The following is a 17972-nucleotide window of genomic DNA, read 5'->3' as shown; positions in this document are numbered from 1 at the left end:
TGAGGGAGAAATAGGGCGATAGAAGAGCGGAGAAATAAAGCAGACGAAAAGGTTAGGCGTGATCGTTTTGACGCAACAAGTTGAAGTTGCTCGAGCGTTTGTCAACTTCATTTAGCTTTATAAAATGCGCGATTCCTGTCTTTTTCTGCAAAGTAAGCTAGAAAAGAACAAAGTACAAAACTTTACCCGTTATGACCTGACGCTCCTTTGTGCATATTAATGTGTCGGCAGCGATTAGGTCCCATCAGGACCACCAACTGGGACTGCCGATGTCCGGATGTCCGCGCCTATGTCCCGCCGTTCCCAAAAGGCCTCAGTGCCAGGCATGTACCCGAGGGGGGGGGGGGGGGGGGGGGGGGGGGGGAGGTGGGAGGGGGGGGAAGGCTTGGGGCCCGGTCCCACCCCGAAATCTTCTATTTTGCTGGGGCCTCCTCTCCCCTCTTCCCCCTCATACAAACTTTTGTCATGGTTTGTATGAGGGGGAAGCACTCAGCAGGAACAAACTTTTCTTCCTGCTGAGTGCATAGGACCTTTCCCTCTAGATTTAAAATGTTATCTTTATCTGAAAGGCAGGCACAAAATTCTGTGATTTTTAAGCGCGTTGAAATGTATACAATGATTCTGAACCGGAGTTGGGACGAAGATAATGTAATGGAGAAACCTTTGTATAACATGACGGGCATTGAATAGGTCTGGGAACTGTATCAACCAATCCCCTTTATCTTTAGATAAAGTAGGGAGGGGGGTCAAAAGGTTACTTGGTATGAATAATGGCTTGAAGGAGAAGGTAACCCACGTATCTGCCTTGCTCAGAAGCGACATCGAGGAAAGTTACGAGCTATAATCAGAAATTTAAGGATCAGATGCCTGGCATTTCGGAAAAAGTTTGGTCCCTGGTTCACGGGACAGCCTCAGTAAGGGTTCACTACCATTTTTATTGCTTGTAAAGTTGTGGGTTCAATTTGATTACAATCAGAACGTTTATGTGTTTGATTATTTTGCTACCCTTTTTGCCAGGAGGTGTTTGAAACCGTTGGAGAGCGATTGCCTACGTATAAATGTGACTGTGAATTAAAACGATTGATGCATTGAAAGGCTGTGTCACTGTAACATTTTTTCCTGGTATCCAGTTTATTACGGAGCTAGTCCACTACCTTGCCTGTATTTTTACCATTCCGATAGAGTATGTTTCTTAGTTTGTCAAACGACGTAATACTAGCTTTGCGCACGTGCAAACGCTTGCCAGTCAAAAAGATTTGACGATCGTTGCGATGTCAAGCAGACATCACATAAAGCAAATATTATGTTGTTATAAGGATAGGGAGTCAGAGACGAGACGTCTGCTGAATGGCGGGGTTTAATTCAAAGTGGCCGCCACAGGCTCGTCACCGCTGACGCTGCCACGTCATGCCTACGACATCCCATCTTCCTCATGGCAGTTAATTAACTTGGGAGCCTAAAGTCACATGACAATTGACATCCGGACGTTGCAGGAAAGAGACATAATATACTTTTGGTTTAAAATTTGTTTGCCTAAACTTAATCGGTGCTAGCCCGAAAACATCTGTGAGCGTTAACATACAAGTGAGCCCCTGCGCAGTATATGCCACGATGCAGGAAACGGCCCCCTTTCCTGTGCTTTTGCGTTTTGCAGATTTCAAATCCACATTTCATTTTGCAACTGCCTTTTATCCGTCGTGAAAAGAATGGCGTTCTTTAAAACCGAAATAAACAAGAAACTGCTGCCATTGAAGGCTCATTACTTCATCTACCTTGCTGGTGAGTACCATAACGGGGCGCACACCGAGGGGTCATGTTGTGGTCATGTAGGTACATAGTTCTATGTAAAGGCACTGAATGAATTACGCTTAGAGTATCAGCACATCAATCGCTGTTTTTCCTGCGGGCGCCGCCAGTTTTGGGGCTTAATGCAAGGCGAACGAAATTGACAATTCGTCACGATTTGAAAATGCAACTTCTTGTGCTTCAAGGCCTCAGGAAGCTCAGGCACTGTCGTTATGCTCTTTCGTGGGTTGTCTGAAAGTTTCTGGAGGACGGCAAGCCGCTTCCTGCGAGTCAAATAAAGCGTCATAACTGACAGCAATGGTTTTAAGCACTAATACGGTTGAAGTTACTCCGAAGCCTAGCTTATTAGTGGCTCTTTAGTTTAATAAGCTACTGATTCATTAAAGGTTTTTGTTGTGATTGATTTTCCAATTATAGCAGTTATACCGCTTTCTTTCTACATTACTCACAGTTCTAACTAAACAATGCATCAGGAATATAACCTAAAAATATATTGCAAAGTAAGATGTAAGAAAAATAGTGTCCAGGAGGCGATTTTTGGCACTGTTATACATACAAAGACGAGCTGCTTCCTGGAGAGCTTGTAGAAGTACGGACCTCAGCAACCTGCACACCAGACACGTTGCCAGTACTTTGACTCGGGGGGGGGGGGGGGGGGAGGGGGGCGCCTAGAACAAAATGCTACATGAGGGGGAGCAGGGAGAGAAGGCCCTAGCAAAATGAAAGATTTCGGGGCACGTATCCAAGGGGGGGGGGGGGGGGGGGGGGGGGCTGCCCATCGGCACCCCCCCCCCCCCTGGATACGTGCCTGATGCACACACTAGTGCATTTTAGAGCGCAGCTCTTAGGCGCCCGTTTCCGGCTTGAGCGGCGTCGGCGTCGGCGTAACCGCGCGGTGCATTATGGGTAAATTTCCCCGCTAAATTTAGCGGAAACACTTCCCTGCTAAATCTAGCGGAAACATTTCCCTGCTAAATCTAGCGGAAAAATTTCCCCGCTAAATCTAGTGGAAAAATTTCGCCGCTAAATCTAGCTGAACAATTTCCCCGCTAAATCTATAGGAAACATTTCCCCGCTAGATCTAGCGGAGAAATTTTCCCGCTAAATTTAGCGGAAAAACTTCCCCGCTAAATCTAGTGGGAAAATTTCACCGCTAAATTTAGCGGAAACATTTCCCTGCTAAATCTAGCAGAAACATTTCCCCGCTAAATCTAGCGGAAAATTTTCCCGCTAGTTTCAGCGGAAAAATTTCCCTGCTAAATCTAGCGGAAAAATTTCCCCGCTAAATCTAGCGAAAAAAATTCTCTGGGGGGTCACGTGACCCCCCCCCCGAGGTCACGTGACCCCCCCCCCACGAGAACACGTGACCCTCAGTACCCTTCCCTCCTCCTCCTCAAGAGCTGCGCTCTAATTCGGCGTTACAGGGCTTTCATTTTTTTAACATTATTGTTGTTAAAATACATACTTTGTAATTGGATACGAAATTTATAGCAGGCTGATGTAACTGACGTATCGAAAATTATGTTTCTGCCTCCCTTTACACAGCAATGGCCTCGGTCATGCCATATCAGGCGGCGGTTGGTCGTCGAGCTGGGATTCCCGAAGCGACCATAGCCTACATTCTTGGCTTTATTCCTCTTCTCGCCATTCTTGCGAAACCTGTCTGTGGCTTCGTCGTGGACAAGACACAGAACGTCAAGTTAGTCTTGATGGGCTTGAACACCCTTGCATTCGTTTCCAACGGAGTCGTATTCTTGAACCACGGCACCCCATTTGAGAGCCCAAACGTGAAGGGATGGCTCACTTGCCCGGAAGGAAATGTGATGCTTGAGACAGAGTCTTTTAATTGCATGGCATCGGTCTTGGAGTGCAATGTGTCTTGTCGAGAAGACTATTCAATTGCAGCGTCGATCAGGACTGCGCCTCAGCTAAATCTTGCGGATGCATACAGTATCTGCAATTCTCTTTGGAATGGAACGACGAGCCGCGATGAGGACATCTGCGCGATGAACTGCCTCTGCTACAAAGGCTCAGAGGTTCCGCCCAACCTGGTGCTATACGCTGTTTTGCTGTCACTAGCGGCGGTGGCCATGACGGCACTCGTCATCTCAGACGCTGCCATCTGCGAAATATTAGGCGAGAACTCGCACACCTTCGGACAGCAACGACTCTGGGGGACCATCGGCTTCGGTGTCTGCAGTCCCGTCGTTGGTGTCTTCATCGACGAACTAAACAAAGCGACGGACGGTCGCTCCGGTTACTCGCCTTGCTTCTACGTGTTCGGTGCACTCTTAACGACTGACATTATTCTACTCTTTTTCATTCCTCCGCTAAGAATGACCAAGGTGTCATCCAATTTTTTCAAGGACATAGCGACGGTCTTCAGCCGTCTCGAGATGACGGTTTTCGCTCTCTGGACCTGCCTCCTCGGGGCCTTGTTGGGAATCACCGTATCGTACAACACCTGGTTTTTGGAAGACATAGGGGCATCTAAAATGATTGTGGGGCTTAACGGAGCACTCATGGCCGTTCTGATTGAACTTCCGCTTCTCTTTGTGTCCGGTTTCATCCTGGAGCAAATCGGTTACTTCCCGTGCTACTGCTTGGCGTTCGTGGCACTCGCAACAAAGTACGTTGGTTACTCGTACCTTTACGAGCCATGGTTTTCCTTGCTAATCGAAATCGTTGGTGGCGCTGCCTTTCCGCTGACTATTGCCTCTATGACGGTCTTCGCGAAAGTGACTGCACCAGGTGGAACTGCAGCGTCAGTGCTCTGCATCCTTAGCTGCACATTTGATGGTATCGGTGAGTATCGTGCCCAACTTCATAGTCCGCATAGCCTTTCGCTGGTGTGAATGAACTCAAGGAAAAATGTCTATATCTTCGGGAATGACTCCGTACACTCTCTATGTACGCGACGCTGATCCGCAAGGCCAGTAAACCAAAAGCATTACGATAGCTCTGCTTGGTGAAAATGTTGTATTGAGTCAAATGAGCGCACGGTCGTATGGGTGTTCATAGCTTTTGCTGCAGTGACATAGCCTATGTGTTTATCAAACGTGCAGAATATACCAAGAAGTATGTATTCAAGTTACACTGTACCGGGTAACATGGTAATTAAGTATACTAATAAATATTCAATTTCAAAAATATATTAGTTCGGTACGAAGTACTCTAATAGGTAACTAGTTACTTTTAAAGTACTTTATTTTCAACTAAAATATTAGTAATAAAGATTTCATAAACCTTCATTACTAAAATATATTGTAATACGAGAGAGCATCTGGATATAGGTAACCCCATATACAATATTAAAATCTTTAATACCTTGTAAATTTATAACTCAAAGTCACGCTCATGTGATTCCACATATTTAAATTCAAACTTTACCCGGCCTACGGGACATTTGTTTTTAGAAGGCAAAGTTTGCACCCGGATGGTTTTCTCCGTTTTATCGACACATTAAAAAAAAATATCCTGCACATGTGATCAAGCTAAAAATTAAAAAGGCCGCACCTTATCTTTTTTTCTGTCCATCTCGTCCATGGTGACTTAAGTGCGGTCCTCCCGGAGTCGGCTGGGCTTCATGTCTCACACATACGCAAAAAATAAAAATTCAAATCGAGCCCCATACAATGCCGAGAGAGAAAATATGCCTTCACATTTTTGTCCTCCCGAATCCCTACCAAGAAAGAATAAAACCCTGGCTCACTGTCGATTTTAACAGCGTTTTATAGCAGTCCTTAATTTCTATGACACCCAGGTCCCATGTGCGGATACGTAGGCAACCAGTGCGTTCACGCACATACCTTTCACTTTCAAAATCGAGGTCGAGAGACCAACGCTTTGTCCTGCGCTTAGTGACAACTTAGTGACCGGAAGGTGTTCTTTCATGCACTTCCATGTCAAATAACACAAGTTTCTCTTTTTTTTTTCAGTTTTTAAGTTACTGGTTAGAGAGCTTATCACGGCAATATGCGCACTACCGGGAATCAGACAACGAACTAGCTTCTTTTGGTTCTATTCAGTTGGAAGGCGGTGAGGAGTATCGCGCTCCAATGACCTTATCGCCAGTAGAACAAGGGACTGCCCGCCCGCCCGCCGTTCTCGCACTGACTTATAGCTGTTCAGAGACAGTTGAATGCTGGGTGGTTGCCGTGCGTTACGAGACTATGCGCTCATTGCATATCTGACTCCTGTAAGGGTGTTTATTCCCAGAAGTCCCTGGATGTATGCTACACCATCAAACATCCGAGCACCGATCATTACGGCCGCTTCAAACAGGGCAACTTTCCCAGAAATTTCGGTGTTGTTGGCGAGTTGTTCCCTAGCGTTCCTAGATCCTGACGCTGCGACACAAATTTCTCAGATCGCGCTCGGCTCGAAACAGGTGAGCTAGATACATTAAATAAGCTACGCTTTATTGTAACGAACCTCCAGCCATCTTGGTGCTTAAAATCATGGTGGTCAGTTATTTGAAGCTTTATCTGAAATTGCAGAAAACGCTTCGCCGTTCTCCAGACATGTTAAAACATTTCGCGGCAGATCAAAACGATATCATCTGAGCTTCTTAACTCCGCAGCAAAAGCCATGGAAATCACTTTTTTTTTTTTTTGTGACGATCGACAGTTGCGTCTGCTTTAACTAAGCACCAAGGTGGCGGTGCCCAGAAGCAGATCGGAGAACAGATCGCCCATACTCTAAAAGTGTAGCTCATTTAGTGGCTCTATGACGAACAGCTCGGAGACGTTTGAGAAGGCGGCAGGCAATCAGGGTAATCAGGCAATCAGGGCAAAGCAATGTTTACGTGACACAGCTGTGGCGGGGATGATGACAACTGAATACTTGGTTCTGGTTTGAAATATATTGTCTTGGTGAATAAACAGTTCTGGGAAATTAGTTAGAATTCGTAACGCCATTTAAAAACATAAAACAAGTCTATAGAGCGTAACTATCGGTATAAATAATGGAAGAAAAATAAAGTTTAATGACGAAGATGGCGAATCGAAGCAAATCGGTTGCTTTGTGTGAATGCGGGCGGTCCGTGTTTCTGGTACTGCAACGTCAAGTTACTGGGAGAAATTGCCCCATCTGAAGCGGGCCTTGGGGCTTTTGAGCAACGCATCTTAGAATACTAAAGTAAAGTCCGAGGGCACCTCAGTACTTCTTACGAGTTGTGAATGCGAAAGCATGAATGTCGTTCTTCCGCTCCTTTAGTTCGTGTGCGGCGTAGGGGCGTGGACGGCCTTGTTTCGCTACTGCAGAGGTTGCGGCCGACGGCCGAGCGTGCGCTCTCGTGAAGTGGATGCGCCGAGCTGAGCTCGGCCTTACAGCCCCTCCAGAGTTTGGCCGAGTGAGCTGTGCGGCCACCGCTCCTCTTATCGGCGGCCTTGTCGCTGCGTGCGCTGCGCCGCTAGGAAGAAGGCTTCTGTGGTGGCGTCTTTTTAAACTACGCCGCGTGAGAGCCAATGGGAGCCTCGTTCCTTGATACGCGCGGCAGCCAATGGAAGCCTATCCACCAGATCGCGGCTTTACTTCGCTCCATTGGGACAAGGCAGTTTAGGTGCCGTCTGGCGTGGCTTCAAAGCTGATGGCGTCGGTTCGCTCCATGGAACAGTCAATTATTTCGCGTTTAAAGTCCCCAAGCTGTCATGTTGACGTTATCACAGTGAGATCGAGTCCCGATACATATTGGACACGAGCGCTGTGTCATCGTTCATGTTCAATCAGGACTTGAAGGGACGCTCGGTATCAGCCTAGGCACCAATTCCTGCTTTGGCGGCGTCCTGTTCTGGCGTTCCAGATTACCTTTACAGGCTTTGTTTATACAATGTGGTGTTCTGTTGAGTTAGCTTAATCTTAAGAGAAAGCAGAATCTCACTTAAATAATCGCGCAACTCAGTGGCAAAAAAACAAACAAAAAAAAACAAAACAAAAACAACGAAAGGCGTCATTTTTTTTGGCCATTCAAACCGAATGGCTGTGGGAACTTGATACCGGTCGACCTTCCAGTGATTTCCATCGTAAACCGGAGACACGGAAAAATAAAAAAAACGGACAAAACAACAACAAGTCTTTTTGAGACTTGCTGTTGTTTTGTCCGTTTTTTTAATTTGCCGAGTCTCCGGTTTACGATGGAAGTTCTTCACCAGCTCGCCTGTGCTTTTACCCTTTCTTCGTCGGTTCTTCCAGTGATATTATCGGCCCGAGTCATTTTGGAGCATCTTTTGGAGCAGCCAAAAGTATATTTGGGAGCAGCAAAGAGTGCTTCCGGAACTGCGAATATTATATGTTTAGATTCTTGTGATGGCCTATCCAACTAAAAGGGCATGCCTACTTTACCCACTCACTTCTGCGCAACCTTTTGTTGGCATCAACTGCACGGTAGCAGTGATTCCTTCGAACACAAAAATAGCTGTTTGGTTGTCTATAGAAGCACTGGGCATGGCAACAAGACGCCAATTCATGAAAAACAGTATAGACCGCTGCGAATAGTTATTGTAGGTATGAAATAGAATGTAAACCAAAGAGCATATTCATCTAAACTAATGTTAGATGAAAGTATCTTGAGCACACGAATTGATATTTCATTCAAGTTCTAGAGTTTATAGAACTTAAATTCTTAATACGGATAAAAAAAACTATTTTTATCGGAATATGAATGTAAATGATATTTTGTTCTTAAAACAATTTATGATAACAAATATCTAATCCACCCGAAATTATTAAGGTTATTCATAAGCTTACTTCCACTACTCCTTGCAAGTACCCTCGCTAACAATCGAATTTGAAAAAAACATACCGCCAGAATATCGCAGTCTATCATAAATAATAGCTGCACCTTTATTTAGGAATGTTTAGTGCAAAGTACAATTGTTACATTAGCACTCAACAAGTTCTCCTCCTTTTTCTTTTTCATATAGCCGACGCGTGCGTGTTTAACATATCACGCTTTGGGAAAGTGCTGCCATCTTAGCACGCGGGCGCAGTGGGGCGAAGCACGATAAGGAAAATCGCGACGCTTACTTAGCGGTTGTTTTGCTGCAGTAGACAAAAGCGCGGCGAGAACAGAGCTAACTTACCCTCGGAGCAGCCTGCGAAAGTGACTCAATATTGCGAAAATTCCGAGTACAGTCAGCATTTGACAGAGAGATCAAATCGAATAGGACGTAATTTGAGGTGGTAATCGAAAGTTCCGAAACTTCGCACTAGCCTACCATAAGGATCCGGACGTGTACCGAGGCCTCAGCTATTATGTTTTCAGTATTATGAGGTGATATGATGTTGCGGCGCACTGTGGGCGCAGGTTGTTCACATTTCGGCCAAATGTAGCCGGCGCAGGTTTTCGCAAACGGCGCAGCAATCGCTCATCGGCTGAAACGATTAAAGGAAGGCCAAGCGTAGGTGTTCTGAGTGCACTGCGGTGCAGTACGCGGTCGGAGACTTCTCCAAGCGCTTAGGTGTGCATAGCGGGGTTGCGAACACAAATTGTCCCGCAAACCTCGTTCGTGTGAAGCTAACACACTTTCCCTCTCAGGTGCGGCGATCGGAAACGTTGTCGGAGGTGCCTGTTTCGCCTTCTACGGGGGTCGCCTCACCTTTCGCTACCTCGGCGTCATCGCTTTTGGATGTGCAGCTCTTTGCCTCATCTCCCACCTAGCCCTCTGGAGAAGAGGCCGGAAGGACTATACGGTCGGGAGTACGTGTACGCTGATCCAAAGCAAAGCGTGTTGTCACTAAGCATCAGCTCCCCGCCGTTTTTTAATAAAAAAAAAGAAGCAAAAATAGGCTATTTTTAGGAAATTGAGCAAACTGCGTGCGCCATACGCACGCGCGATATGGCGCACCCGCAATCGCACTCTTCGCACATCATACAAAAGACAGGGTGTTCCGCTGCAGTCATGATGACAGTATTATCTGCCCACACACATCGAGTTTGCTCGAACCACGTTTGCTTTATAGACATGCAGGCTTCGAAAATGTCTGCAGACTGTTTTTTTTTTTTTAATTGCGAAAGCCTCATATGTCCCATTACGCGAAAAGGCGGCGTCGGCGTTGTGCCCGAAAGATGGCAATAAAAATATGTCATGAAGCACGCGCCGCTCAAGGTCAAAGGGGACGCTTCTCAAAAATAAAATACAAAGAAAAGCACAGCAATGCAGATGATTCGTCACTGAAGGCCGACGGGGGTTTCGCGCCTGCGCAGTGAGGGAGCATCATATCACCGCCGGAGCGCCGTTTGCAAAACACTCTCCGGAAAAAAGGGTATATTCTTACACCCTTTATCCCATATACGACACCCCAAGACTTCAGTTCGCCATACAACGCGCTGACGTCAAACCGTCGTTTCCAACTTTCACAGGCGGCTTGATAGCCGAGTGGGACAACTTATTGAAATAGCTAATGTACGTGTTATTCACTACAAAAAAAAAATAAAGAAGTAATCGGGGTTTTCTTGGCATTACTACAAAACCTCAGTGTTTCTTTTTGTGGTCTTTACTACGTACTTTAGTCTTTTAATGATGTATATTTCACCGTTCTCAAGCACCTCATAAAAGTTGAGGCCGTCTGTTGGACGTCAGCGCGCTGTACGTCGATATGAAGTTTTGTGGTGTCGTATATGGGACAAGGGGTGATTTAAGTATATAGAAATCATGCTTATTAATTAAGGTGTTTTCTTTTGTTAGAACTTTCCAGAATTGCGTCGGAATTTTTTTTTTTTTTTTTTTAGCTTTCTAGGTTGGTATTGGCGTTTTGGAGCGAGCATTTCCGGGGGCAGAGCGGCCGAGAGGTCAGAGCGGTTCCCCCGCGGTCGTTAAGAAACGTCTCGGGTTTCGGGAGTCTGCTCGGACCCAGACCGGGAGAGCCCGTTCTTAGAGATGCTTGTGGCTTTTAACCGAATGTGCTTGTATATAGAGGGTTTCGCCGCTTAGGGTCAAATTATCGCTTTTTTGTTTGGTGTAATAATTTAGCTGTTGGCGCAAGCCAGACTGAGAAAAATGCAGAGAACGACTCTACAAGGAATTTGGGTTTGGTGGTTGGAGCGCCAGGCTGACAGCTCGCGGACCATTGGAGAACAGTGTACCACGTGGGAGTGGTAGAATTTGAAGAGATCGGTCGGTCCCTGAGGAGAAAGGAGGCCCCTATGAGCCTACAAAAAGAGTGCCGAGAGAATTTTGGAGGGAGATTTAGGTTTGGACTTGGGATTCGATTGAGAGAAATTGGGGACGGGGGTCTAGCCTCTAGACGAGGCGGGATGGTCTCCCAAGTTGGGACTTGTAACTACACTCTTAAAAAAAAGGGTACTGCAGTACCCTCCTTAAGGGGGTAACCGACTTGCACACAGGGCAACCCCTTTTGGAGGTAACGTTAACCCCTGCAGCGAGGGTGCAAACTTACCCCCTGGGTTAGGGTGCAACATTGCCTCCGTTTGGAGGTAACCTTAGTTACTCTTGGGGTCAAAAGTGCACCCTTTCAAGGTCCGCCCTTACCTCCTTTAGGGGGGAACTTCGACCCCCTTGAAAGGTAAGACGACATTATTGAGGGGGCTGCTTTTGCCTCCTTTTGGAGGCAACAGCACCTGCTATAGGGGGCTGGTTTTCGCTCCATTTAGAGGGAACAGTTGCCCCATTTTGGGGGCAATAGTACACGCCCCTAGTTTCAACTTTTACCCCCTTATTGAGGGAACTATAATCCACTTTGGGGTTAAATGTACACGATGAGGAAAACAGCTCAGAAAACGCGTACTACGAAGAATAAACACAACAGGACAGTGCTGTCCTGTAATGTTTGTTCTTCCTAGTCCGCGCTTTCCGAGCTGTTTTCCCCATCATGTATAACAGCAACCAACTGGCCCAGTTGACCACCTTAATACCGGTTGAATGTACACTTGATGGAATCGCCTTTATCCCCCAAAGAAAGGTACTATGGTCCTTTGTGGGTGTGACAGTACATGCTTCAAGGGTGGGCCTTATAATAGGTGAAGACGGCCTAGTTCTGAAAGTAAATGACCATGGTTTTCAATCCCTTATTATGCCTGTCACAAACAAAATGGCATAACAATAAATGGCATGACTAGACATATTATTAAAGTTCTTAGATGAAACCACTAAGCGCAATAAAGGCATTTGGAACAACACTTTCGGGGCTTTAGTTTGCAACACTCAATAAAATTATCACAAGAAAGTGCATAAACAATCAGTGTCTACCCGGAAAATAAAAGTGAATGCTTGGAACACTGCTTGGAATAGCCAAGCTTCACCGGGGTGAACTCAAATGACTGAGTCTTGTACCAATCAGAATCAAAATGAACGTACTGTCATATATCATAGATTCTGTATCACACCTATTGCAAACAGCAATACAAACCAAGATACGGCTAAGAATGACTATTGCGTTGCAACTCAAGGACAGCAGTACATTATGCCCGTCCTATCCACAGTAGTGGAATGAACGCTGGAACAGAGGAATGCAGACTCCGGGATTTGCTCTTCTAATGTGAAAAGAAGAAAGGGCTCGTATCTCCTGCTGCTAATGAGCTGAAACAAACTACCGCGACGGCCAAAGGGATCTAACCTGCTTCAAATGAACCGCAAAAATCGGTTTTGACCCTCTTGTATTTAAACCCTGCAAGCCACCAAAAACCATCTTGTATTTAAACCTTGGAAGCACAAATCACTGTGAACATGGAACCACAACCCTCGAATGCTTCCAGGCAGCGAGTATGAAGTAGACTGAAATAAATTAAGTATGCCGATGCTGCACAAAACCAAAAAAACTGTGATTTTGGAAATTAAAAAAAAATGTGACTATAAAGCAATATCATTGACCTTCTGTAACTTTCAGAATCAACCATCCTGCCTTATGTCAGACAAAAAAAAAAAGCCTTGAACAAACGACATAAAAAAAATTCCTAAACCTGCATAAAAAGGCATTGAAAAAAGAAACTACTTTCTTTTGCATTTATTTTAAATTTGAAAGCAATGTGTTGCACGTGACTCCACATTTCAGTGTTTCAGATCAATTAAGTACTCTAGTGAAATGAATCTGCGCTTGAACTGGTGATGGTACTCATAGTTAAAGATGAAGTAGAGGTAGAATGCAACCAGGACTGCCTCAGTAGGCGGCGCGGCTTCGAGGTCTCCCTCCACTGCCACATAGCTGGGCGCCTTAGGATTAATTAGGCTTGAGCTGACAGCCACCGGGAAGATTGCACTGCCTTCCTGGAGCCGAAAAATGTAGAAATCATGTGATATGAAGTAGAAACCTATCATCCCTAATTGAAAGAAACCGTGAAGAAATATTAGATTTTTCAAAGACGCATTTGAGCATTTGATGGGCCACTGATTCCTGCATTAAAAGCATCAACCATACTTACCAGACGTGACCAGTTTAACTGCTGACTAACCACCATTGACTAAAATTATCACATGGCGGGTGGCAATTATAGATTAATAAGCACTTAGTATTCACTGGTCATGTTTAAAAAATTTGTCACCCAGATTTACTTAAGTGACTAACAAATCTTAGTCAAAAGAGTGCAACTACTGTAGCAGGTTAGTATATGCAAGTGTTGCTTCTTGGGCGAGTTGGTATTGGACGCGAGGAAACATGATTGTGCTTTAAGACAAGGACAGAGGAAGAACATACACCACAGAGCGCTACACCACATTAGCTACTCAGCACCGCAGCAGACTCCCATGACCGCCAACCCTAACTGCCAAACTTCCGCAAATATGCAAATATTTTTGCCGAAGTGCTCTGCTAGATTAAAATTGAATGTATGTTTTATTTAGACATGAGAAGAGCGGTATACAAGGACGAAAACACATAAAAAGAACACACCGAAAAAGACACAATCAAGCGCCATGTGTGTCTTACTCTAATTTATTTACTCGAAGTATTCCTTCAATTTTCTCTGGAAAATGAACGAACACTACACACACAAAGAAAATATAAAATCAAGAACCTCATTTTAAGTGCCCAAATCTGAACAAGAACATCAAAATAATATATCTGACTACGCTTACCTGCAGTAAACAGGGTTAAGAACTGTCACGAGACGCGTCCAAGGTAACAGGCATCCAGTACCCTCGACGAAATCACCCTACAACGTCGACGCAGGAGGAAAGAAATATATTCAATTGACTTGAAATAATGCAAACTCGAGCCATCTGACTCGCCTACTGAATGATTAGACTTTTAAACATGCCTAATCACACGCAAAAAAAAATGCCAAGACAACAATATACTTGCTAGTCTCTCTGCCGGCAATAACATAATGACCTTATTCCGCAATATAGTACTATTAATGTTTCTGAAGCGCACGAATAATTTCTAACTGCCGAATGTCGAACTTCGGCAAATATGTATTTTTTTTTCCGAAGTAATTTGCCAGATTAAAGATGAATGTATGTTTTATTTAGACATGAGAAGAACAGCACACAAGGACGAAAACACAAAAAAAGAACACACCAAAAAGGACATACTCAAGCGCCTTGTGTGTCTTACTCAAATTCATTTACTCGAAGTATACCCTTAATTTTCTCACGGAAATGAACAAACAGCACACACACACAATAAACATAAAAATCAAGAGCCCCATTTCAAGTGCACAAATGAGAACAAGAAAATCAAAATAAAATATCGGACTACGCTTACCTGCAGTAAACAGTGTTAAGAACTGTCACGAGATGAGTCCAAGGTAGCAGGCATCCAGTACCCTCGACGAAATCACCCCACAACGTTGCCACAGTACGAAAGAAATATATTCAATCAACTTCACGTAATGCAAACTTAAGCCATATCTAACTCGCCTATGAAAGATCAGAAATTTACAAATGCCTGATCACACGCAAAGAAAATGCCAAGGCAATATAATTGCTAGTCTCGCTGCCGGTAACAACTTCATGGCCTTATTCCGTAATATACTACTATTAATGCAGGTGAAGCGCACGAATAATTGGCTCAGACATTTACATTCGGTATTTCAAGGTAACGTGACTCGGCGTGCTGTCGCCTTTGCTTCCAGATTCCTAACACCCGCGTAAGGTCGCTACAGCTAGTCAGACGGAGAAGTCTCTGGCCGCAACATGGGCCGTCTTACGGTTGGACCAGTATATTCGTGGTCTGAACTTCGAGGTCGAGACAGATCACCTTCCTCTTGTCGCCGTTTTTGGTGGAAAGGACCTGGAGCTTCTGCCACCGCGGATGAAACACATGTGAATCAAGCTGATGCGTTATCATGATAACGCATCAGCTTGATTCACATGTGTTTCAGTCGCCTGGATCTCTCAGTCTGCAGTCGCCAAGAGCTTCCCCGGTACATACTTCACGTTGTACTGCAGTACAACGTGAAGTATGTACCGGGGAAGCTCTTGGCGACTGCAGACACTCTCTCACGAGAACCATGTGACTCGCCAGCTTCGCAAGAAGTAGGAAGTGTGGAACACTTCATTGGGCGAAGTCTTTAAAGACCTGCCGCCAGCGGGCGTGTCGGCTGGAAGACGTCCGCCAGCATGAAACGCAAGATGAAGAGTGTTCCATGGTAGTAACCTACTGCGGAAGAGGGTCGCACAGAAAAAAAACAAAGGGCCAGCTCACATTGCTCCGTATTAGAAGAAGAGAGAGCGATTGAGCGTCCACAAAGGCGTACTATGCGCCTGGATCTCCGCATCATCATTCCGTCTGCTCTCCGGCAGAGCATCCTGGCCTTACTGCATGAAGAGCACCGAGGGGTTCGCCGCTATGACGAACGCACCAGAGAAAGTGTTTGTTGCCGAACTGCAATTTACACATGGAACATATTGTAGTTGTGTGTGCCAAGTGCGCCAAGACTCGTGTGGTGCACTCTGAACCGATGATACAGACTTCAATGCCAGAAAGACGATGGCAGCGCCTCGGGGTAGATCTTTTCCAGCTAAAAGGACGTGACTGCGTCCTGACTGTAGAATTTTACTCATGGTTTCCTGAGGTCGTCTCTTTTGAATCTACATCTGCGGAAGCGGTCATCTCGGCTGCCAAGAGTCGCATGGCTCGTTATGGGATCCCGGACGTTGTGCGGACAGATAACGGAGCGCAGTTCGCTTCTCACGAGTTTGGAAACTTTGTTCAGGCGTACGGATTTCGCCACGAGCCTAGCAGCCCCCGGTACCCCCAGAGTAACGGCGAAGTAGAGCGTATGATGCGTACCGTGAAGGACTTGTCTGCAAAGAGTTGTGATCCGTGCCTGGTTTTCCTACCGTACCGAGACACACCTGGTATCAATGGCGTTGATCCTGCCCAGTTGTTAAAGGGACCCTGCAATCATATTTAAGCGTCTACCTTTTTTGCGGTTTCCACGTCTCTTGCGGTTCGGGCAAGCCAGCGGGCACGGAGAGGAGTAACTAAATATCAGTGCGTAATATTTTAACCGGACGACACGGAAACCTCCTCCACCGACGGGGGTGACCCGCGGTACCGAAAGCGCGCGATATGTGACGTCTTTGGTCCTGGCCTTTCTACTGGTCAGAGCCGCTAAAAGCTTCTTTTTAGTCGAAATACAAAATATAAGAGGTGCGAACCGTTTCGCTTATTTATAAAGGTAGTTTTTATTCAGTATTTTAGATCAGAAAAGAAACAAATGCAGTTTCTAAAATACGGAAACAAGAAATGACCCTTCGACATACCCGCCACCAAGCGGTGGAGAAGGTGGCGTACACTAGAAAGTAATAGTGGGATAAGGCGCCGCCACGGAAAGGTCCTGGATGTACGTGGCGGCGCTTCGGTCGTAGGGACTGGAGGATCCGACCGGTACCGAGCGTTCCGAAAGCCTTCTGCGAGCAGCTTTGTTTGGTGGTTCGCCCGTTTCGCGGTATGGCAGCGCGAAGTGGCTCCCATTCTGAACTGATCTTTACCCCGTGTTTGCTGTCGTTTGTGGCCAATGAAGCGTCATGCCGAATTAGTATTTAATCGCGCAGCAAATGCAATGCGAGCCGCCCTGGCTGCCCGCTTCATAGAGCCTAGCCAGAACATGCTTTAGTGGCGGCCACTCGAGCCGTCGACACGGAGTGCGGCAGCCGTGAGCGCTCGCTGAGCTCACTAGCCCTCCTCTAGTTCCCGGCCACTCAAGCAACCAAGGACGCCATGGAGGAGGTTATTTTTTGCTTGTTTTTGTAATTTTAATTTGCCTATAACTTTTAAAATAAAGCGAAATTCGAGAATTGAAAAGTTTCAATAAGTTACTACGTTCAGTGCGCTCAGGTTCGGTGCAAATAAAAATTAGTAAAAATGTCATTGCAGGGCCCCTTTAATGGGAAGAAAATACCAAACTCGACTTTCTGGTCTACCAAAACGACTTGAGTCATCATTGCCAAGCCATCAGAACTTTGAGGCGAGAGATGCCGCAAACAACTCACAACATGCAAAGAACTACCAATCGCCGTCATACTTCAAGACTTCTGACTGCCTTGAAGTTGAGGGAGGACGTGTGGGTTAAGAACGTCAATTGCCGAGGCCTTAAGCTTAGCCTCGCCAAGCGACCACGGTCATGTGTGGTGGAAACGCGAAGGGGAACTCTGCAGCTAAACCGTCGGCATCTTGTCCCCTTTTCAAAAGGCCACTCAACAGGGGAACCGCCAGCCAGTGAACAAAACCAAGGACCAAGTTCACAGCAGTCTACGCCTGGTGAGGGTCAACAAGCATCATCGCCAAAGCCTCAGCAACAAGGGCTTCCGCTGAGGCGCACGTGTTGCGGTCCTGTGATTCGACCCCCAAGGCGGTTGGACTTATAGATCCTAAGAGGGGAGATGTAGTGGGCGCAACTAAGGTGATGGTGTTTTTGTTATGGCTCGCCAGAGAACACGCTTATATAAGGAGCGGTGCGTGGCAATAAAAGTTTTATTTTTTTGTTGTTGTTGTGGGCACAAGCTGGACTGCTGACACTTGGCCGTCATCCGTTCCAAACGTTCCGAACAAGAGCCACCAAGAAAGCCGCAATGCCATCGGAAGTAATTTCAGACAGTGCACGTTTGACTGCGTTGCGGCTGCGAGGAAGCAGGACATTCCTGCTGCGTATATCGCGTGTCAAGACGATTCCTAGAATTGAATTCCACTCTTTATACGGAGCACAGATCTGCTGGTAACTCGCTTTCGGTTCTCGACTCTACGCAGTCAGACGCACTCACACG

The 17972-nt window shown here is 46.0% G+C and overlaps 1 protein-coding gene across 1 annotated transcript; it reads left to right on the top strand.

Annotated features, from left to right (window-relative positions):
- The first annotated feature begins 3353 nt into the window (after nucleotides 1-3353).
- On the top strand, nucleotides 3354-9546 carry LOC8039083 (maltose permease). Its single transcript, XM_029985954.2, has 2 exons — nucleotides 3354-4611; nucleotides 9344-9546. Exons 1-2 carry the CDS (start codon nucleotides 3354-3356, stop codon nucleotides 9544-9546), a joined length of 1461 nt encoding a protein of 486 aa, XP_029841814.2.
- Nucleotides 9547-17972: the final 8426 nt, after the last annotated feature.

Source organism: Ixodes scapularis, unplaced genomic scaffold (assembly GCF_016920785.2).
Source record: "Ixodes scapularis isolate PalLabHiFi unplaced genomic scaffold, ASM1692078v2 PGA_scaffold2__306_contigs__length_199485367, whole genome shotgun sequence".
NCBI classification, from domain to species: domain Eukaryota; kingdom Metazoa; phylum Arthropoda; class Arachnida; order Ixodida; family Ixodidae; genus Ixodes; species Ixodes scapularis.
The sequence above is the reverse complement of the archived record's forward strand: the minus strand, read 5'-3'. Positions and strand labels throughout refer to the sequence as shown.